This window comes from Heptranchias perlo, chromosome 24 (assembly GCF_035084215.1).
Source record: "Heptranchias perlo isolate sHepPer1 chromosome 24, sHepPer1.hap1, whole genome shotgun sequence".
In the NCBI taxonomy this organism is placed as follows: domain Eukaryota; kingdom Metazoa; phylum Chordata; class Chondrichthyes; order Hexanchiformes; family Hexanchidae; genus Heptranchias; species Heptranchias perlo.
In genome coordinates this window covers 40,686,081-40,709,758 of record NC_090348.1, presented here as the reverse complement: position 1 = coordinate 40,709,758, position 23,678 = coordinate 40,686,081, and the positions used below count along the sequence as shown (strand labels likewise).

Sequence of the window (23,678 nt, the reverse complement as noted above, 5' to 3'; positions counted from 1 at the left end):
CCTATGCTGGTTCTTTGAAAGAGCTATCCAATTAGTCCCATTCCCTTGCTATTTCCCCATAGCCTTGCAAATTTTCCCTTTTCAAGTATTTATCCAATTCCCCTTTGAAAGTTACTATTGAATCTGCTTCCACCACCCTTTCGGGCAGTGCATTCCAGATCATTACAACTCACTGCGTAAAAAAATATTCTCCTCATCTCCCCTCTGGTTCTTTTGCCAATTACCTTAAATCTGTGTCCTCTGGTTACCGACCCTTCTGCCAAAGAAACCCTGTAGGTGCTAAGCAGGTGGTCTTAACTCATTCACTGCTGTAGATGCTGCTGTTCCTATTGCAGCTGCAGGTTTTCGTGTCGTTAAAGTGTGGGATCAACAAGTAGTAACAGGCCCACAATTGATCAATTATACATGGGACCTGGATGAAGCAGGCTGGACGGGCCGAATGGTCTTTCATTGCATTCCTTATTTGCTGAATTCACATTTTAACAGCAGGCTGAAGGGAACGCTGTGTGAGTAGGAGATAGAAGAATGTTTCAGCTGTTGTGAGTAGAGGTGATGCAGTCGCACCCAGCATTGCAGCACCAACTCTCAGTGCTGCAGAGCTGGGACGGGCACAGGCTCAGGGCCTGCTTTGACTGGTTTCAATCCAAACCATACAGAGCCAGGGTGAGGCCAAGCGGAGGCATCGCCCTGAAGTGGGCTTCAGGAAAATCAGAGGAGAGACTGGAGAGCACCTGGTACATTCTGACAGCCAGCCACAGGGAGCATTGATGGAAGCAATGATGGAGGGGGCTTTACGCTGTGTGTAACCCGTGCTATAACTGAACTGGGCATGCTCAGTGCTGATACTGGGTGCAAAAAGTGTCAAATGTGTTCCATGTCCCTCACTTCAAGGTACACACCAAAACAGAAATGTAAAAGAAAGTGATCCCGATCGTTGTTAAGAGTCGGCATTCAGTTGAACTTATTTACACTGTCAGGGTTTCTGAAAGAGATGGGGATTCTGATTTAATTATTTGCACTCTCCCTCGTTGTGGCAGTGCAGCTATTTTATTAATGTCTATTTGAGGTAAGAAAACTTTCCACTTCGGGGCTTCCCACAGCAACCAGTCCCCACTGGGAGCAGATAATGGGTCACTGCATCACCTGCTACAGGGACCAAGACACCAGACATGGGCTCCCTGCATCATGGTACCAGACTGGGAAAGCCAAAACAGAAAATTTAACCTAGAATCACTATCAAAAGGTCGGCATCAAAAAAACAGGCTTAATCTTAGATTTTATTGTTGCTTCAACCAACAGATTCAATGAGCAGTTCATAGAACCATAGAAGTTTACCTCACAAGGAGGCAGTTTCCTGAAATGATCCAAATTTAGTCCCACTGCCCTGCTCTGTCCCCCTATTCCTGTATCTACCTCTGCTTCAAATATTTATCCCATTTCCCCTTAAAAGATACAATGGTCTAATATAGGAACAGGGGTAGGCCATTCAGCCCCTTGAATCTGTTCCACCATTCAATTAGATCACAGCTGATCTGAACCTCAATTCCATTTACCTGCCTTCGATCCATAGTCCTTCATACCCATACCTAACAAAAATCTGTCGGTCTTAGTCTTGAAAATTTCAATTGTCTCAGCATCCACAGCTTTCTGGGTCAAAGAATTCCGCATTTCGACAACCCTTTGTGTCTCTGCCTCAACCACTCTCTGTGGCAAAGCATTCCATACACCAGCAAATCTCTGCGTAAAGAAGTTTCTCCAATTTGTAATCATTTTAAATTGATAACCCTTTGTTACTGACTCTCCAGAGTAAAAAGCTTTCCCTTTTCACTCCATCAAAGACAAAAAATTTTTTTAAACTATTAAATCACCCCTTAGCCCCCTTCGCTCGTAAGGAGAAATTCCCAGTATCTGATGTTTGTCCTTATAGTTTCCCATCCCAGTGAACCTATTCTGTACGGTCTCCATGGTTTTAATGTCCCGTCTATAATATAAAGTGTACTGCACACAGTATTCTAATTGTGGCCTAAACATTGCCGTGTACAAATATATTATATTAGCCTCTAATTCACCTCAGGGTGTGCACATTTAGACCACTTTCTCACACAGAGTACCTGAGATATGGTCTTAAAGGGACAGACCAGATTCAGTATAGCTTTTAGTAGTTAAAGCGTCATAACTGCGCACCCCAAACTGCGAGCAATGCAATGAGCAGCTTTTATTTATATATATAAAAAACGGCCAATTTTCCAGTCAGCGTGCACCTGGGCACTAGGCAAGCAGAGTGCAACTGAAGCGTGCTCCACCTGCAATTACCTGAACCCCACTGTATTTGCGGGTTCAGTTAATTTAAATGGCCCAGACGCTTCCCCTGGCACAGGCCCACCCGTTGGCAGGATCTTGTGCCTGGTAGTGGAGGACGAAAGGCTGCCTCTACTGCAGCAGTGGCTGCCCGAGGGCCTTGTAGATGCAAGGCCTCCAGAACCAATCCCTGGCCCACTGTCGCTGTAAAAACAAAAGAAAAAAATTGGGATTTACCCAGCCATCCTGCATTCTTGATGCCTGCCTCTTCCTCAATTCTCCAATCAGAAAGGGGCTGGGCACTGAACCTACGACCCAAAAGACCATAAAAAAGAGATAGGAGCAGGAGCAGGCCATTCGGCCCCGCTCCACCATTTAATGAGATCACGGATGATCTGATTTTTACCTCAACTCCACTTTCCCGCCCTTTCCCCATATCCTTTGACTCCCTGGCTGATCAAAAAAACCCGCTTCTTCCAAACGCCCCCTGCTGTTAGAAATTGAGGCAGGCGACCGGGAACATCGAGCCTCGTTAGTATTGCAGCACTTTGCATTGCACTCGGTCCCCTCAGGAAATCCTGGGGCAAGGTCAAGGGGTGGAGACGTGGCATCACGCGTTTCCACCCTTCATCCTCTGCTTTGCACCCAGGGCATAAGCCGTTCCCCGAGCACAACTAAGAGGAAAATTGGCCCCAATACGTTATGCGTCCTACTGCGGTGTATGTTTTCTTAATGTAGTTTCATTTTGTAATCGTATCAACCTAACAATATTGTCTTTCGCTCTCTTAACTAAAGGTACCAGTTCAGGCAGCGTCGTCATCATCATGTTGTGCGTTCTAGTCTTGGTTTGGTCATTTGTTCTCAAAAACAAAATGTGAGTACTGTGAAGATGTTTTGTTGAATTTTTTCCGAAGTACAGATGGGGCTGCCCCAGTGTCTATGCCAAGTTCAAACATTGAACTCTTCACTACAGGACCCTGGGGCAGTGCAGTTTTGCTCTTGGCATGAGCCAAGGAGTGACACATCGAGCTCTTAGCGTCAATCGACATCAAATTAGGGGACATTTTGTGCCCTCAACTCATGACCACTGGGTTTATGTTGCTTAATCTCATTCCAATTATGACCTAGCAGAAGATAGGAACAGGAGTAAGGCCATTCAGCCCCTCAAACCTGCTCCACCATTCATTTAGATTATGGCTGATCTGTACCTCAACTCCATTTACCTGTCTTTGCTCTATATCCCTCGATACCCTTACCTAACAAAAATCTTATCTATCTCAGTCTTGAAAATTTCAATGGTCCTGACTTCCACAGCCTTTTGGGGGAAGAGAGTTCCAGATTTCCATCACACTTTGCATGAAAAGGTGCTTCCTGATTTCACTCCTAAATGGTCTAGCTCTAATTTTTAAGATTATGCCCCAGGAAGAGGACAATATCTGGCATGTTTGCAAACCTGAGTTCCAGAGGCTACAGGACAGCGAACAGTACGAGGACAATGCACGAACGTAGAAAGAGGAGTAGGCTGTCAAGTCTGCTCCGACATTTCGTTAGACATGGCAGCTATACTCTTTATTCCTGGTCTTCCTACCCAATCTCCATAATCCCTTAATAATATCCTTAATTCCCAAGTATCCATCTTCCTTTTAAACACCTTTAAGAGGAAGTTAGATAAGCACGTGAGGGAGAAAGGAATAGAAGGGTACACTGATAGGGTTAGATGAAGTAGGGAGGGAAGAGGCTCGTGTGGAGCATAAACGCCGGCATAGACCAGTTGGGCCGAACGGCCTGTTTCTGTGCTGCAGTTTCGATGCAACTAGGACCTTCTGGAGTACCGCATTCCACGTTTGTGTTAAGAATTTTTTTCCGTATTCACTTTTAACTATTTTAGTTTGAATTTTAAGATTATGTTCTGGATTTCCCTACCGGAGAGCAGAGTGATTGGCTATTTACCCTGTTAATTATCTTCATCATATTAAACACCTCAATCTAACTGCCCCTTAGCCTTCATCTCCATGGACTATAACCCAAGTTTACACAGTAGTGTTTTTATTCCAAGTACATGCCAGCAGCAGGAACCTTTTATCTCACCATCAGTGCATAGCAGAACATTACTGGCCCACTGCCCACCATTCTCTGGTACGTGCTGCTGACAGGCAAGATTCCCCAGCGCCGTCACATACTTGGAAAATACTTCAGTTCTCTCATCGTAGCTTAGCCCCTTAATCCCAAGGTATCATTCTGGACACCCAATGCAACCTAGAGTTCCGAGAGAGAGGTTTACCTGCAAGGCAGAGCAGTTAATTTTCAGCTTCCCTCCGCGCATTCTGCTGGCAGCCAACAAAAAAGCCAAAAAGGAACTGAATTAAAATAAAACGTGGCCTGTTTCTCCTGCTCTGTCAATTTTCAATGTATTTGCATTGTTTGTGATTAGTGTTCTGGGTAAGCATGTTTATTACATTGACAAATCACAGCGCTGCCAAGATGGGAAGGAAATGCCATCACCGTGTTCCTGAGGGATTGGGAAAAGGACGGAGAATGCAACCGGATGTAGCTCACAGTAACCTCCAGGCACATTCAATGAGTGCTCACCGTAACAGAGCAACTGGACAATTGCATAGGCATTGATATAGTGCGGCTTTAAACCCTTTTGATTCCCCGCAGGGTGGGTTCTCAGTCACAGTTGGGTTTTGAGGGTAAGAAACACTAGTTGAGGTAAGGCTGTGCCCACCAGGAGGGAGAGAAAATCACCAGGAGAGTCTCCAGGTCACCTTGATGGACTGGTTACAGAGTGGCATTGGTAGAGAGGCCTGGCAACATGTTGGCTGTCAGGCTCTCAATCAAAGTTAATCTATATTACGGAGTAGAGGAGGGGGAAGAGGAGACTCAAAGCGAGGTGAATAAATTTAAGTCAGCTTTAAAAGAAAATGTGTTTCATGTTTGGTTGTTAAAAATCAGACTGGAGACCGATTTAAAAGATTGGTGTGCAATATTGGCTAATTACGCGACATACGGTCACTGCAGTAAAGGCGTGTTGCCGTGCAGCAGTATCGAATGTTTCCCTCTCCGCCCCAATTTAAAATATTCATGTGTTGGGATGTACCTTCGTGCCCACGATCCTCAGGGAGTCCTCAATCTGAGGGGTGGCGCCATGGGGAAGAGCTGAGCAGAGTCCATTCACTTCCCCACAGAGGGAGAAGGAAGACCCGATTGCTCTTGTGCACTTTCTGACAGTGGTATCTTATTGGTATGGGGGGGGGGCGCCTGGGAGCAGCCTGAGCACATGCTTGAAAGGGAAACTTGCACGCAGAAAAGAGGAAAAGGATGAAATAACTTAAAAATAAATTTAATAATATTTGATTTGCTAAACAATAAAATTATGAAAAATGTGCAAAACTTAGATGATTCAAAACTGCTTTGTGTCTAAGCAAAACACTTCAAAAGAAAGAAAAACTTGCCTTTCACGACCCAAAGCGCTTTACAGCCAACAAAGTACTTTTTGAAGTGTAGTCAAACTCATTGGACTCTACTCATTGGAGTTCAGAAGAATGAGAGGCGATCTTATTGAAACATATAAGATTGTGAAGGGGCTTGATCGGGTGGATGCGGTAAGGATGTTCCCAAGGACGGGTGAAACTAGAACTAGGGGGCATAATCTTAGAATAAGGGGCTGCTCTTTCAAAACTGAGATGAGGAGAAACTTCTTCACTCAGAGGGTGGTAGGTCTGTGGAATTTGCTGCCCCAGGAAGCTGTGGAAGCTACATGATTAAATAAATTTAAAACAGAAATCGCCAGTTTCCTAGAAGTAAAGGGAATTAGGGGTTACGGGGAGCGGGCAGGAAATTGGACATGAATTTAAATTTGAGATTAGGATCAGATCAGCCATGATCTTATTGAATGGCGGAGCAGGCTCGAGGGGCCGATTGGCCTACTCCTGCTCCTATTTCTTATGTTCTTAGTCACTGTTGTAATGTAGAAAACGTGGCAGCCAATTTGCGCACAGCAAGGTCAAAGGTGAGATTGCTACCACTGAGCTAAAAGGCTGACATGTCAGCGAGGTAGCAAGGCAAAGTGCTTTAAAGAGAGAATGAACACCCTCCAATAGTGGAGAGAAAGGAGGGAGCAGCAAACAGTAAACCTGAATCAGAGGAACAGATGGGGGAACGTATAGTCAAAGAGGGGGAAAAATACCAATGATGTTTTTAAAGTTCATGTACTAACATTAAGCCCTCGTCACCCTCTTCCAGTACAGATGAGGTGGTTCTTTTTCTTTATTTGATTGATTTCCCCCAGATTAGCGAAAATTATCAAAAAGGCTTTTACCAGGCTTTGTTGAATTCTTTTGTTCTTTTTTTTTAAATTCAGCAGCTGCACCGGGCTACAAGTCGCTGAACATGAATTAGCACCAATGGCGCCAATGGAGCTACCAACAGTGACAAATACGAATGAAACCGAGCCTTTACAACAAGAGACAAAAAGATGACCCTTATCACCTTTTGATAATGGATCAACATTATCCATCGTCAGCACAAGGAATGCATACACAAGTTCAGGGTGACCAAAAGAATGAACACCTCAAGAGCCTTATTTGTACAGTAAACAGAGTCATAGATTGTTTTTTTTTGTTACCTCTCTCTTTCCGAGCCACTTGCATCCACTCCATCCATCCTCCTTCAACCAAGGAGAGAGTCGACCACGGAAACTAGACCAAGGCCGCTGGTTCCTCCCCAGCCTCCATCACTAATACTGTTTCGTGGACCAGCCAACAAGAAGAAATTTTCTCTGGACTTTCGTTATGGACATCAGTTTTTTTTTCTCAAACTGAAACCTTGGTGCAAACCCACAGAATCTCATTTACGTCAGATTAGCAGCAAAGAGGTGGACAGAAGGATCAGCGCTTTGTAATGAACTTTTATCATTAAAAAATATATATATTTCTACTAAATTTCCCAGAAGTAAGAATTGAGCCACTTCTGGATTGTTGGATTTTTGCACGTGTTTTTTTTTAAATCAGTTTGCTTTTCTTCATAATATTTTTATTTAATTTTCATGATATACTCTGCGGAGACCCAAAAGCTGCACCATTTTTAAAGGTCATTGTTGCGATGTTTGAATTGTTTGTTTCCTTTTAAAAGATCAGCGAGTATCTTCTAATCAAGAGATCAAGTGGGTTCGTTTCCTGGCTTTAGTTAGAAGGTTGATTCTTGAGATGTGAAAAGAAATGAGTTCTTCCATTGTGCGGATACATGTTTGACGGAGCCATGTTCACGTTTTGACATTCATATCTTTGTATTTATGACATTTGTTGTACTATTGTTAATTGTAAATAAGGACGATGCATCTTGTTCAAGGAATTCTACATCAAAGGAGTCAACATGAATTGGATTTGAAACCTAAAAGTGATTAAAGATAGGAGCTTGAAACAGTTCTGCCAAAATGTGAAGCTTCATAGGAACGAAAGGCTGTTTTACTCCTTGATGAGTATGCGATGGGCTGTTAGAGAAAGTTGCACAAGAATACAAAACCGATTGGATTTATCGTGTCCGAAATAGAGCTTTGGTTTATCAAATATAGAATGTCATAATCCATCCGAAGCCTTATTAGGAACTTCCTCGCTGCATGTATGTTTATATATATTATATATATTGTGCTTGATATTGTTATTTAATTGTAAATAAATATATTAGTTAGTCAGTTTGATACTAGCCACGTGGTCGTGTAACCTGAGACTGTCAGATTCATGAAACTGCTTATTGCAAAGGGGAATTGCCAATTTTTTTGGAAACCCACCCAAATGGCAAAGGAGTCCAAGATTCAAAACAGATTTTTATTTCTCAGCTAGTGCAATGAGTTCCAGGGCGACATTTTGCAATGGTTAAATTTGCCTTGCTTGACTGAGCCAGGAATGGACTGAGGAGACAATTGGTGACGGCTGAAACTTTCTGGAGCTTTGACTCAACAAACTTTTTGTTAATCAACTCCAGAAATTTTAAGAAAAATGAGATACGAACATACGAATTAAGAGCAGGAATAGGCCATTCGGCCCCTCGAACCTGCTCTACCATTTGATAAGATCATGGTTGATCTGATTGTGACCTCAACCCTACTTTCCCATCTACCTACCATAACCTTTGACTCCCTTATTAATCAGGAATCTATCTAACTCAGCCTTTAAAATATTCATTGACCCTGCCTCCACCGCTCTCTGGGGAAGGGAGTTCCACAGACTCCAGACCCTCAGAGAAAAAATTTCTCCTCATCTCCGTTTTAAATGGGAGACCCCTTATTTTTAAACTGTGGCCCCTAGTTCTATTCTCTTCCACAAGGGGAAACATCCTCTTAGCATCTACCCCTTCTGGTCTCCTCACGATCTTGTATGTTTCAACACAACACTCGAGGTTACCTCCGGATATCAAGTTAAAACAGGTACGGCACCTCATCACACCTCGGAAATATTCCAAAGCAAATCAATGAGTTACTTCTGAAGTGCAACAACCGTTGTTGTGTAGGTAAACTCAGCAGCGATGTTGTGTAGAGCAAGCTCCGACAAAGACGAGATCGGTGATCTATTGGTAGTATTAGTTGGGGAGGAATAAAGCCAGAACTCCCTGGATGACGAAAGAGATAGAGAGCAAGATGAAGCAGAAAAAGGGAGCGTATAACAGGTTCATAACACAAGTGAGAACCAGGCTGAATATAGAAAGTTCAGAGGGGAAGTGAAAAAGGAAATAAGAGGGTTAAAGAGAGAGTATGAGAATAGACTGGCAGCCAACATAAAAGGGAATCCAAAAGTCTTCTATAGGCATGTAAACAGTAAACGGGTAGTAAGAGGAGGGGTGGGACCGATTACGGACCAAAAAGGAGATCTACACACGGAGGCAGAGGACGTGGCTGAGGTACTAAATGAATACTTTGCATCTGTCTTTACCAAGGAAGAAGATGCTGCTAAAGTCACAGTAAAAGAAGAGGTAGTTGAGATAGTGGATGGGCTAAAAATTGATAAAGAGGAGATACTAGAAAGGCTGGCTGCACTTTAAGTAGATAAGTCACCCTGTCCAGATGGGATGCATCCTAGGTTGCTGAGGGAAGTAAGGGTGGAAATTGCGGAGGTACTGGCCATAATCTTCCAAACATCCTTGGATACAGGGGCGGTGCCAAACAACAACAAAAACTTGCATTTATATAGCGCCTTTAAGGTAGTAAAAGGTCCCAATGCACTTCACAGGAGCGTTTTCAAACAAAATTTCACATCGAACCACATGAGGTATTAGGACAGATGACCAAAAGCTTGGTCAAAGACATAGGTTTTAAGGAGCGTCTTAAAGGAGGAGAGAGAGGTAGAGAGGCGGAGAGGTTTAGAGAGGGAATTCTAGAGCTTAGGGCCTAGGCAGCTGAAGGCATGGCCGCCAATGGTAGAGCGATTAAAATTGGGGATGTGCAAGAGGCCAGAATTGGAGGAGCGCAGAGATCTCAGAGGGTTGTAGGGTTGGAGAAGGTTACAGAGATAGGAAGGGGCAACGCCACGGAGGGATTTGAAAACAAAGATGAGAATTTTAAAATCGAGGCGTTCCTGGACCGGGAGCCAATGTAGGTCAGCGAGCACAGGGGTGATGGATGAACGGGCCTTGGTGCGAGTTAGGATACAGGCAGCAGAGTTTTGGATGAGCTCAAGTTTACGAAGGGTGGAAGATGGTTAGGCCAACCAGGAGACCATTGGAGTAGTCCAGTTTGAACGTAACAAAGGCATGCATGAGGGTTTCAGCAGCAAATGAGCTCAGGCTAGGGCAGAGACGGACGATGTTACGGAGATGGAGGTAGGTGGTCTTTGTGATGGAGCAGATACGTGATTGGAAGCTCATCAGGGTCAAATAGGATGCCAAGGTTGCGAAACGGTCTGGTTCAGCCTCAGACAGTGCCCAGGGAGAGGGATGGAGTCGGTGGCTAGGGAACGGAGTTTGTGGCAGGGACCGAAGACAATGGCTTTGGCCTTGCCAATATTTAGTTGGAGGAAATTTTTGCTCATCCAGTAGTAGATGTTGGACAAGCAAAATGACAAATGAGAGACAGTGGAGGGGTCAAGGGAGGTGGTCGTGAGGTAGAGCTGGGTGTCATCAGCATACATGGGAATCCGACATGCTTTTGGATGATGTCACCGAGGGACAGCATGTAGATGAGAAAAAGGAGGGGGCCAAGGATAGATCCTTGGGGGAACTCCAGAGGTACCGGTGCGGGAGTGGGAAGAGAAGCCATTGAAGGTGATTCGCTGGCTATGAATGGATAGATAGGAATGGAACCAGGTGAGCGCAGTTGACAGAGGAGAGACGTTGGAGGAGGATGGTGTGGTCAACCGTCTCAAAGGCTGCAGACAGGTCGAGAAGGATGAAGAGGGATAGTTTACCATTGTCACAGTCACATAGGACGTCATTTCTGACCAAAGGACTAGAGAATTGCAAATGTTACACCCTTGTTCAAAAAAGGGTGTAAGGATAAACCCAGCAACTACAGGCCAGTCAGTTTAACCTCGGTGGTGGGGAAACTTTTAGAAACGATAATCCGGGACAGAATTAACAGTCACTTGGACAAGTGTGGATTAATTAAGGAAAGCCAGCACGGATTTGTTAAAGGCAAATCTTGTTTAACTAATTTGATTGAGTTTTTTGATGAGGTAACAGAGAGGGTCGATGAGGGCAATGCAGTTGATGTATAGATGGACTTCCAAAAGACGTTTGATAAACTGCAGCATAATAGGCTTGTCATCAAAGTTAAAGTCCATGGAATAAAATGGGCAGTGGCAGCATGGATACGAAATTGGCTAAGTGACAGGAAACAGAGAGTAGTGGTGAACAGGTATTTTTCGGACTGGAGGAAGGTGTACAGTGGTATTCCCCAGGGGTTGGTACTAGGACACTGCTTTACTTGATATATAATAATGACTTGGACTTGGGAGTACAGGGCACAATTTCAAAATTTGCTGATGGCAAGTGTAGTGAACAGTGAGGAAGATAGTGATAGACTTCAAGAGGATTTAGACTGGTTGGTGGAATGGGCAGACACGTGGCAGATGAAATGTAATGCAGAGAAGTGCAAAGTGATACATTTTGGTAGGAAGAACGAGGAGAGGCAATATAAACTAAAGGGTACAATTCTAAAAGGAGTGCATGAACAGAGAGATCTGGGGGTATATGTGCACAAATCTATGAAGGTGGCACGGCAGGTTGAGAAAGTGGTTAAAAAATCATTCGGGATCCTGGGCTTTATAAATAGAGGCATAGAGGACAAAAGCAAGGAAGTTATGATGAACCTTTAGAAAACACTGGCTCAGTCATAACTGGAGCATTGTGTCCAATTTTGGCCACCACACTTTAGGAAGGATGTGAAAGCCTTACGGTGGGTGCAGAAGAGATTTACTAGAGTGGTTCCAGAGATGAAGGACTTCAGTTATGTGGATAGACTGGAGAAGCTGGGGTTGTTCTCCTTGGAGCAGAGAAGGTTGCAAGGAGATTTGATAGAGGTATTCAAAATCATGAAGGGTCTAGACAGAGTAGATAGAGAGAAACTGTTCCCATTGGCGGAAGAGTTAAGAACCAGAGGACATAGATTTAAGGTGATTGGCAAAAGAACCAAAGGCGACATGAGGAAAAACATTTTTACACAGCGAATGGTTATGATCTGGAATGCACTGCCTGATGGGGCTGGTGGAGGCAGATTCAATTGTGGCTATCAAAAGAGAATTTAATAAGTAGTTGATGGGAAAAAATTTGCAGGGCTATGGGGAAAGGGTGGGGGAGTGGGACTAGCTAGATTGCTCTTGCAGAGAGCCGGCATGGACTCGATGGGCCGAATGGCCTCCTTCTGTGCTGTAACCATTCTATGATTCTTGGACGACACTGGGAAAATTCTCTTGTCATTCTTCGAATAGCGATATGGGATCTTAAGTTTAAATTGTTTTGAAATGAGTTCCCCGTATCCAAATTTTCCAGCAACAGCAACAGCTTTATATTAAATACTCTGCCTGAACTGATAGTGTGTCAGATTTCATGGCACTTTGCATGACCTGAAAATTCAAACCAATAACCCAGACCATACCACCCCCCAAGAAATGAGACGCTCAAAAGCAGTGAAGGATCAGGCAGCTGAAAATATTTATAATCTTTCTGATTGAGAAGTGAATTGACTGAGCTGAAAATTGTTGCTAAACCTCTGCAACAAATAATTATCCATATGCGAAATAAGGCCTCACCCACTCATTCAGAAAACGGTAAAGGGCACGATGGATTATAATGCTGCTTTTCGATGAAGTGCAGCTAACACAGGGAGACCTACCTGCACGGTTGTAGTCAAGTGCTCCGCTAATGTAGAAGTGCTTTCTGACGCACTAAAGCCAAGTGCAGAAAAGTTCTGCCAAACTGCATTACTTTCTTAGCAACAAGGCGAAGCCAGGAATGTGCGAGTAAGAACATAAGAAATAAGAGTAGGAGTAGGCCGTAAGGCTCCTCGAGCGTGCTCTGCCATTCAATAAGATCACGGCTGATTTTCGACCTCAACTCCACTTTCCCGCCCTATCCCCATATCCCTTAGAGTCCAAGAATCTATCAATCTCAGCATTGAATATATTCAGTGACTCAGCATCCACAGCCATCTGGGTAGAGAATTCCAAAGATTCACAACCCTCTGAGTGAAGAAATTTCTCCTCATCTCAGTTCTAAATGGCCGACCCCTTATCCTGAGACTATGCCCCCTAGTTCTAGACTCTCCAGCCAGGGAAAACAGCCTCTCAGCATCGACCCTGTCAAGCCCTCTCAGAATCTTATCTGTTTCAATGAGATCACCTCTCATTCTTCTAAACTCCAGAGAATATAGGCCCATTCTACTCAATCTCTCCTCATAGGAAAATCCTCTCATCCCAGGAATCAATCTAGTGAACCTTCGTTGCACCGCTTCTAAGGCAAGTATGTCCTTCCTTAGGTAAGGAGATCAAAACTGTACACAGTACTCCAAATGTGGTCTCACCAAAGCCGTGTACAATTGCAGCAAGACTTCCTTACTCTTGTACTCCAACCCCCTTGCAATAAAGGCCAACATACCATTTGCCTTCCTAATTGCTTGCTGTATCTGCATGTTAACTTTCTGTGCATCGTGTACAAGGACACCAAATTCCTCTGAACACCATCATTTAACAGTTTCTCATCATTTAAAAAATATTCTGTTTTTCTATTCTTCCTACCAATGTGAATAACCTCACCTTTCCCCACATTATACTCCATCTGCCACCTTTTTGCCCACTCACTTAACTTGTCTATATCCCTTTGCAGACTCTGTCCTCCTCACAGCTTACTTTCCCACCTAGCTGTGTATCGGCAGCAAACTTGGATATATTACACTCGATTCCTTCATCTAAGTCATTAATATAGATTGTAAATAGCCGAGGCCCATGCACTGATCCTTGTGGCACCCCACTAGTAACAGTCTGCCAACCTGAAAATGACCCGTTTATTCCTACTTTCTGTTTTCTGTCCATTAACCAATCCTCTATCCATATTAATATATTACCCCCAACCCCATGAGTCCTTATCTTGTGTAACAACCTTTTGTGTGGCACCTTATTGAATGTCTTTTGAAAATCCAAATATACTACATCCACTGGTTCCCCTTTATCTACCCTGCTAGTTACATTCTCAAAAAACTCTAATAAATTTGTGAAACATGATTTCCCTTTCATAAAACTGCATTTATTTCAATGCAAGAAGTCTGATGGGCAAGGCAGATGAACTCAGGGCATGGATGGGCACATGGGACTGGGATGTTATAGCTATTACTGAAACATGGCTAAGGGAGGGGCAGGACTGGCAGCTCAATGTTCCAGGGTACAGATGCTTTAGGAAAGATAGAGCAGGAGGTAAGAGAGGATGGGGAGTTGCGTTCTTGATTAGGGAGAACATCACGGCAGTAGTGAGAGGGGATATATCCGAGGGTTCGCCCACTGAGTCTATATGGGTAGAACTGAAAAATAAGAAGGGAGAGATCACTTTGATAGGATTGTACTACAGACCCCCAAATAGTCAACGGGAAATTGAGGAGCAAATATGTAAGGAGATTACAGACAGCTGCAAGAAAAATAGGGTGGTAATAGTAGGGGACTTTAACTTTCCCAACATTGACTGGGACAGCCATAGCATTAGGGGCTTGGATGGAGAGAAATTTGTTGAGTGTATTCAAGAGGAATTTCTCATTCAGTATGTGGATGGCCCGACTAGAGAGGGGGCAAAACTTGACCTCCTCTTGGGAAATAAGGAAGGGCAGGTGACAGAAGTGTTAGTGATGGATTACTTTGGGACCAGTGATCATAATTCCATTAGTTTTAAGATAGCAATGGAAAATGATAGGTCTGGCCCAAAAGTTAAAATTCTAAATTGGGGAAAGGCCAATTTTGATGGTATTAGACAGGAACTTTCAGAAGTTGATTGGGAGAGTCTGTTGGCAGGCAAAGGGACGTCTGGTAAGTGGGAGGCTTTCAAAAGTGTGTTAACCAGGGTTCAGGGTAAGCACATTCCTTATAAAGTGAAGGGCAAGGCTGGTAGAAATAGGGAACCTTGGATGACTCGGGAGATTGAGGCCCTAGTCAAAAAGAAGAAGGAGGCATATGACATGCACAGACAGCTGGGATCAAGTGGATCCCTTGAAGAGTATAGAGATTGCCGGAGTAGAGTTAAGAGAGAAATCAGGAGGGCAAAAAGGGGACATGAGATTGCTTTGGCAGATAAGGCAAAGGAGAATCCAAAGAGCTTCTACAAATACATAAAGGGCAAAAGAGTAACTAGGGAGAGAGTAGGGCCTCTTAAGGATCAACAAGGTCATCTATGTGCGGAACCACAAGAGATGGGTGAGATCCTGAATGAATATTTCACATCGGTATTTACGGTTGAGAAAGGCATGGATGTTAGGGAACTTGGGGAAATAAATAGTGATGTCTTGAGGAGTGTACATATTACAGAGAGGGAGGTGCTGGAAGTCTTAATGCGCATCAAGGTAGATAAATCTCCGGGACCTGATGAAATGTATCCCAGGACGTTATGGGAGGTTAGGGAGGAAATTGCGGGTCCCCTAGCAGAGATATTTGAATCATCGACAGCTACAGGTGAGGTGCCTGAAGATTGGAGGGTAGCAAATGTTGTGCCTTTGTTTAAGAAGGGAGGCAGGGAAAAGCCTGGCAACTACAGACCGGTGAGCCTGACATCTGTAGTGGGTAAGTTGTTAGAGGGTATTCTGAGAGACAGGATCTACAGGCATTTGGAGAGGCAGGGACTGATTAGGAACAGTCAGCATGGTTTTGTGAGAGGAAAATCATGTCTCACGAATTTGATTGAGTTTTTTGAAGGGGTAACCAAGAAGATAGATGAGGGCTGTGCAGTAAATGTGGCCTACATGGACTTTAGCAAAGCCTTTGACAAGGTACCGCATGGTAGGTTGTTACATAAGGTTAAATCTCACGGGATCCAAGGTGAGGTAGCCAATTGGATACAAAATTGGCTTGACGACAGAAGACAGAGGGTGGTTGTAGAGGGTTGTTTTTCAGACTGGAGGCCTGTGACCAGCGGTGTGCCTCAGGGATCGGTGCTGGGTCCGCTGTTATTTGTTATTTATATTAATGATTTGGATGAGAATTTAGGAGGCATGGTTAGTAAGCTTGCAGATGACACCAAGATTGGTGGCATTGTGGACAGTGAAGGTGGCTTTCTAGGATTGCAACGGGATCTTGATAAATTGGGCCAGTGGGCCGATGAATGGCAGATGGAGTTTAATTTAGATAAATGTGAGGTGATGCATTTTGGTAGATCGAATCAGACCAGGACCTACTCCGTTAATGGTAGGGCGTTGGGGAGAGTTATAAAACAAAGAGATCTAGGAGTACAGGTTCATAGCTCCTTGAAAGTGGAGTCACGGGTGGATAGGGTGGTGAAGAAGGCATTCGGCATGCTTGGTTTCATTGGTCAGAACATTGAATACAGGAGTTGGGATGTCTTGTTGAAGTTGTACAAGACATTAGTAAGGCCACACTTGGAATACTGTGTACAGTTCTGGTCACCCTATTATAGAAAGGATATTATTAAACTAGAAAGAGTGCAGAAAAGATTTACTAGGATGCTACCGGGACTTGATGGTTTGACTTATAGGGAGAGGTTAGATCGACTGGGACTTTTTTCCCTGGAGAGTAGGAGGTTAAGGGGTGATCTTATAGAAGTCTATAAAATAATGAGGGGGTTAAGGGGTGATCTTATAGAAGTCTATAAAATAATGAGGGGCATAGATAAGGTAGATAGTCAAAATCTTTTCCCAAAGGTAGGGGAGTCTATAACGAGGGGACATAGATTTAAGGTGAGAGGGGAGAGATACAAAAGGGTCCAGAGGGGCAATTTTTTCACTCAAAGGGTGGTGAGTGTCTGGAACGAGCTGCCAGAGGCAGTAGTAGGGGCGGGTACAATTTTGTCTTTTAAAAAGCATTTGGACAGTTACATGGGTAAGATGAGTATAGAGGGATATGGGCCAAGTGCAGGCAATTGGGACTAGCTTAGTGGTATAAACTGGGTGACATGGACATGTTGGGCCGAAGGGCCTGTTTCCATGTTGTAAACTTCTATGATTCTATGAAAACCAAGTTGACTCTGCCTAATCATACGATTTTCTAAGTGCCCTGTTACCACTTCCTTAATAATGGATTCCAGCATTTTCCCGATGACTGATGTCAGGCCTGTAGTTCCCTGTTTTCTCTCTCCCTCCTTCCTTGAATAGCGGGGTTACATTTGCTACCTTCCAATCCACTGGGACCGTTCTAGAATAGGGAAGTTTGGAAGATCACATCCAATGCATCCACTATCTCTACAGCCACCTCTTTTAGAACCCTAGGATGTCGGCCATCAGGTCCAGGGGATTTGTCGGCTTTTAGCCCCATTAATTTCTCCAGTACTTTTTCTTTACTAATATTAATTGCTTTAAGTTCCTCACTCACATTAGACCCTTGGTTCTCCACAATTTTTGGTATGTTTTTTGTGCCTGTTCCCTGGATGGTTCCACAACATATTGTTCCAGGAAACTGTCTCGAATGCATTCCATGAACTCGTCCTCCAAACTACTTTTGCCAATTTGACTTGCCCAGTCTATGTGAAGATTAAAGTCCCCCACAATTATTGCATTACCTTTGTAAGAAGCTCATTTTATTTCTTGATTAATACTCTGTCTAACAGTATAACTACTGTTAGGGGGTCTATAATCTACTCCCACCAGTGTTTTCTGCCACTTGTTATTGCTTGTCTCCATCCAACCACGTCCCAGTAATGGCTACTAGATCAAACCCATTTATCTCTGCCTGTGCCATTAATTCGTCTGTCTTGTTACGAATGCTTCGTGCATTCAGGTAAAGTGCCTTTAATTTTAACTTTTTACTATTTTTCCCTGATTTGACCTTATTCACTGATGCACTATTACCGTTAAACTCTCTGTCCCTTCCCGTCACACCCTGCTTATCTTTACCCAAATCGTTACACTGTTCTATGGCCTTGACTTTTCTCTTTAGATTTATAAATTTGCCCTCACCTGAACACTCCCCCCCGCCCCCCCGCCCCCCCCCCCCCCCCCCCGACCTTTTTAGTTTAAAGCCCTATCTACAGCCCTAGTTATTCGATTCGACAGGACGCTGGTCCCAGCCCGGTTTAAGTGGAGCCCGTCCCAACGGAACAGTTCCCTCTTTCCCCAGTACTGGTGCCAGTGCCCCATGAATCAAAACCCTTGTCTCCCATACCACTCTGAGCCACGCATTTAACTCTCTGATCTGTTTGACCCTATGCCAATTTGCACGTGGCTCAGCTAGTAATCCAGAGATTATTAGCTTTGAGATTCTTCTTATTAATTTGGACCCTAGCTCCTCAAACTCCCTCAGCAGAACCTCATTCCTAGTTCTATCTAGGTCGTTGGTTCCTACGTGGACCACGACAATTGGACGCTCCCCCTCATGCCCCATGTTCTTTTCCAGCCACGAGGTTTCCCAGCTGCTGGGGGGGGGGGGGGGGGGGAGAAACACGGCCCGCTCTCTCTCCCTGGCCGCTGGGGGGGCTTTCCCAACCACAGGTGGGTGCGATTCCCGTGCTTTCTCTGGGCTCTCTCTCTCTCTGCTGCTCCTTTATACCGGGGGTCACCGGGGGACGGGGGGGGGGGGGGGGGGGGGGGGGGGGGAGGGGGGGGGGGGGGGGGGGGGGGGGGGGGGGGGGGAAATTTCCCGGCCAAGCGCTCTCTCTCTCTCTTTCTCTCCTCCCCCCCCCCCCCCCCCCCCCCCGCTGCTCCTTCATACCAGGCTGCTGGGGGGGGATTCCTGGGTTTGCTCTGAGTTGCTCTCCCACTCTCCATTGCTCCTTCTTATACCAGGTAGTCTACTCCATGTAGTTACAAGCCATTTTGGAATGCAAGAGCTCTTTTGAGCAGTAAATTCAAAGAAAGTGAACGGGACTGAAATAACAAAGAAAATGTCTTTTAGGTTTCATAATTATCCGCAAATATACGGGAATGTCACAGTCTGTCAACTGGCAACAGAGCAATAAAATTCTACTAACTAATGCGCAATCTGCATCTTGGGTTGAAATGTTAACCTATCTTTCTTGCTTCCCTCCGAAAGCTCAGTACAGTTGCCCAGCGTGTAGCTAACCTATATAGACGAGGGAAATCCCAGCTTCGGCCCCCAGTCTGGGTTGTGTTGACCCCCTCTCAGCAGAGGCAGCAGTAAAAGTACCATGTCAGTGACCCTTGCTGCAAACGTGTGCATGTGTGTAGGCATTATGTGGGGGCTGGACTGCGTCCACCCATGAAGTCTTCTACAGTCGACTAGCCTCCTGGCACTCATTGCCAAAGGCCACACATGAACAACCGCCACTTGAGCAAGGATGATATTTCATGATGTTATTGGTAAACACCAATTTATCATTATAATTCTCACAACTGTAAGAAGCAGAAGTAGCGACTTCTAGAAAAAAATATAGATACGCGAAATATGTTTAGTTGGTTGTAAATGGTAATTTCTTCTCTTCAGAGATAAAAAAAAAATCTGATATTTACATTGAACATTACGAAAACAGAACAGACATAACTTTACGTTCAAGTCACACACCATCCCGACTTGGAAATATATCGCTGTTCCTTCATCGTCGCTGGGTCAAATCCTGGAACTCCCTACTTAACAGCACTATGTGAGAACCTTCACCACACACATTGCAGTGGTTCAAGAAGGAGGCTCACCACCACCTTCTCAAGGGCAATTAGGGATGGGCAATAAATGCCGGCCTCGCCAGTAACCCCACATCCCAGGAATGAATAAAAAGAATTGATCAGATCCACTGTAGAATATCTTCCAAATTCCAATTGGGAAAATTGGACATCCCGTCGAGACCATTTCTATTTTGATGGGATTTAATAATTTTATTTATATACACCTTTCACTTGACAGCATCAGAAATAAAATCATTCACGACAGCCCAGCACAAAAGAAAATATTTCAGGGCCCTCAGGTCACTTCTGAGTCTATCAGATGCTCTCCCCACCCCAAAGTATCAGAACATTTCACCTACAGGATGGTTTGAGGGTCTCGGCCCGTTCTCCCTGCTGTACCCCACCGACCCCACAAGCTCTGGGGAAGCAATGAGGTAAGTCATTGGGTCAATCCGTTGCTTGACGCACACGCAGCAAAGGGGACCACAAGTGCCTTCTCCACCAGCGGCTCCTCCAACACTCTGCCACACGACAGGAGCAAAGGGAAACAAGACAAGTAAACACTCTTTGAAAGCTAACTTTAAAAACAATGATGTGGAGATGCCGGTGATGGACTGGGGTTGACAATTGTAAACAATTTTACAACACCAAGTTATAGTCCAGCAATTTTATTTTAAATTCACAAGCTTTCGGAGATTTTCTCCTTCCTCAGGTAAATGTTTCATGAAACATTTACCTGAGGAAGGAGAAAATCTCCGAAAGCTTGTGAATTTAAAATAAAATTGCTGGACTATAACTTGGTGTTGTAAAATTGTTTACAATTTAAAAACAATGCACAAGAATAAAATCGAAAACGGCATTATTTCTGCCTGCTCTTGGATATGGTTCCACAGAATTCTGGTACATTCTTAATTTGTCTCCCCCCTCCTTCTCATGCACTTTGCCCTCCTGCTCCCCTGATGGTGCGGACTCATTGTTCAGATTATATTTCCGCTGGCATTGGGTATTGTTTATGAAGTGATTTCCAGTACTTCATGTATGAACCTAGGCAGCAAACGTCAGCAGGCTATTAGATGACGAGGGGAATTGCAGCCAAGCCGAGCTTGCACTCCCAGAATAGGAGCTATTGCATTATGTTCATTAGCTTAACTACTGTAAGATTTGCTAAAGGGATTTGTGATTCCGTAATATCTTGAATCAGCCTTTGTGCAGTTTCTTAACCACATCAATGAACCGAGCACAGCCCAGACTGCAAAACCCTTGGCAAAAGTGCTGCTTTTCCAGTAAGTCGAGATTGAAAGATTTTTTTTTTGCTGTCAAGCATTCTCTTCGTCTTTTTGGGCCACAGCTCATTGGTCTTATCAACAGAGGTAACAAAGCAAAAATTAATATCACAACAGCATAAGAATCAGAACAGTCTGTTGGGCTGTGTGACCCTGGCGGTGTATAAAGGCTTGGTCAGGCCCTTACAATAGGGTCCAGAGGCCCCTACCAGGGGCAGCTAGATAAGTACGAGGATGAAAGGGATAGAAGGATATATTGATAGGGTTAGATGAAGTAGGGTGGGAGGAGGCTCGTGCGGAGCATAAACACCAGTTGGGCCAAATGGCCTGTTTCAGTGCTGTACATTCTATGTAATTCTGTGTACCACCTGCGGCCCTTGGCACACTTGTTGCTCCACGTGCCTTTCGGCCTCCATTCATGGCCTGCCTGGCTGTGTTGACAGGGCTAGGATCCATTGCTGTCCACTGCCATGACCAGCATCAACCAAATTTGCACCTCTGGGAAGCAGAGACAGAGATCGACATTCTGCTCTCTTCACCAAGAAGCCGCCTTTTTATCATCCCTTTCAAATACAGTTATTTTTTTAAAAAGTCATTTTTATAAAATACTCACATGTATACTTGGTGCTTTTCTCATAGTTAACACTGCTTCACTCACAATGCGGTTCGAACATCCGCCTACATGGCAGATAGGGAGTATCCCCTCTCCAAACAGGCTGGTGGTCAAATCCGGCTTTAGGAGATATTCCTATGGTGTTGAGGTGAAACTTGTGTTAGAGGTAGCAAACAATTCCAAACCAAAATAAATGGTCTGCAGCAGAAGAACAGCAGCCCCCCCCCACCCCCTCCCTCTCCCCCCCCCATACATGAGGTAAATTAGACCACATGCATCCTGCTCAGCTATCCCTCCCCACGGCCAGCATCAATCCTGAGGTGGACCACACTGCCACAACAATACGTATACCCAGGTCAACAGACTCAGTGCGGACTCCTGCAAAATGTAAACCAGTGAAATATTTTGAAATTTCAAAAGATGAGAATTTTAAAAAAATCTTCCGTAAACTCCCATTTCCGATGACGTAACCGATCATCAACCAGATTGACTGCTTCCAGTGACACAACTGCTCTCGTTCCAAAGCAGCACAACAAAAAATAAAAAATCAGTACCTGGACTAGCCATGGTCAGTTTAGAGTTAAAATTGTGGATTTCTTTTCAAAGGAACTCTGAGGCTCATCTTTGTTGGACTGTATGTAAAGAAAGAACTTGCATTTATACAGCGCTTTTCACGGCCTCAGTATGTCCCAAAGCACTTTACATTTCAAAAGTACTTCATTATCTGTAGTCACAGTTGTAATGTACAAAACGTGGCAGCCAATTTGCGCACAGCAAGGTCCACACAAATAGTAATGTGATTTTTAAAAATTATTTGTTCATGGAATGTGGGTGTCACTGGCAGGGCGAGCATTTATTGCCCATCCCTAATTGCCCTTGAGAAGGTGGTGGTGAACAACTGAGTGGCTGGCTAGGCCATTTCAGAGGGCCATTAAGAATCAACCACATTGCTGTTGGTTTGGAGTCACATATAGGCCAGACCGGGTAAGGACGGCAGGTTTCCTTCCCTAAAGGACATTAGTGAACCAGATGGATTTTTACGACAATCCAGTAGTTTCATGGCCACCATTACTGATACTAGCTTTTTTTTATTCCAGATTTTTTTAAAATTTAATTAATTGAATTTAAATTCCCCAGTTGCTGTGGCAGGATTTGAACTCATGACTCTGGAATTTTTGTCCAGGCCTCTGGATTACTAGTCCAGTAACATAACCACTATGCTACCATACCAATAACGACCAGATAATCTGCTTTAGGTTTTGGTTGAGGGATAAATATTGGCCAAGACACCAGGAGAACTCCCCTGTTCTTCTTCAAATAATGGCATGGGATCTTTTACGTCCATCTGAGACGGTTTAACATCTCAGCCGAAAGACAGCCCCTCCGACAGTGCAGCACTCCATCAGTACTACACTGGAGTGTCAGCCTAGATTTTGTGCTCAAGTCTCTGGAATGGGGCTTGAACCCACAACCTTCTGACTCTGAGGAGAGAGAGATCTCAATTGAGCCACGGCTGGCACCTTTTTATAGTCGTTTTAAATCTCTTTACAGATAAAGATTACGATAGCACCTCAAGAGCAGAAAATACCTGAAACTGTTTCTGATGCATTATATTCTGCACAAAAACCAATTGCTTTGAAGGATACATACTGGGTAAAATGCCATATTGAACATGAAAAATGTAAACTACTTTGGGAATGTACTATTAAGGACGATGCATTTCAATAGGTCAAGCTGAGTGAGCTGAATACAGAGGAGTTCAATTAGCCAACGGGTTTTCTCACTCTACTTCCTTTGTTCTGATGGAACTTCCTTGTAGTTTCTGATGGTTATGTTCCGCATTTAGTTCTGGAAGACTGGGTCTGTTTAGTCTATCACGAGGGGCACAGACATGCCTCCTCCTTCCTGTGGGATGAGTTAGGAAAAATGTATTTGTGCTTCAAAGCACTGTGATGCTAGCACGTGGGACTGACTTTCCAATTTCCCACAACACAACTTCCCAGTTGTTAGCTATTTTATCGAAAGATGGAATCACCCAACATGGACCAGGTGCAAGTGAAAGGGGGGGGAACAAAAATTAATCCCAGCACAAGGTGAATCTCCAGTTAGTCTGTTCTTTCTCCATTGTTTTGGTTGAAGGAGGGCTGTTGTCCAGGACACAAAGAACACTCTACTTTTCTTTCAATCATGCTATAGGATCTTCACCAGGCAAACAAGGCCTTAGTTTGAAGTCTCATGC

The 23,678-nt window shown here is 44.2% G+C and overlaps 2 protein-coding genes across 20 annotated transcripts in view; one reads left to right on the top strand and one right to left on the bottom strand.

The window, feature by feature from the left end:
• LOC137341723 (interleukin-15 receptor subunit alpha-like) overlaps window positions 1-7,993 on the top strand; it is an 83,796-nt gene extending 75,803 nt beyond the window's left edge. For all 5 annotated transcript variants that reach the window (XM_068005159.1, XM_068005160.1, XM_068005162.1 and 2 more), the window contains 2 exons: window positions 3,094-3,172; window positions 6,662-7,993. In XM_068005159.1, coding sequence (XP_067861260.1) covers window positions 3,094-3,172; window positions 6,662-6,779 — 197 coding nt within the window. In that variant the 3' untranslated portion in view covers window positions 6,780-7,993. The remainder of the gene's footprint in view (window positions 1-3,093; window positions 3,173-6,661) is intronic.
• The window catches only part of fbxo18 (F-box DNA helicase 1), a 170,039-nt gene that overhangs the window by 87,134 nt on the left and 59,227 nt on the right, over window positions 1-23,678 (bottom strand). For 11 of the 15 annotated variants that reach the window (XR_010967095.1, XR_010967092.1, XR_010967093.1 and 8 more), the window contains exon 20: window positions 21,440-21,574. Coding sequence is in view for 6 of the 15 variants with exons in the window: in XM_068005155.1 (XP_067861256.1) it covers window positions 21,440-21,574 (135 nt within the window). In the remaining 9 variants the exon portion in view is untranslated. Of the gene's footprint in view, window positions 1-19,902; window positions 20,065-21,439; window positions 21,575-23,678 lie in introns of all 15 variants that reach the window. The other 4 variants (XM_068005153.1, XM_068005151.1, XM_068005154.1 and 1 more) reach the window with 1 other exon arrangement.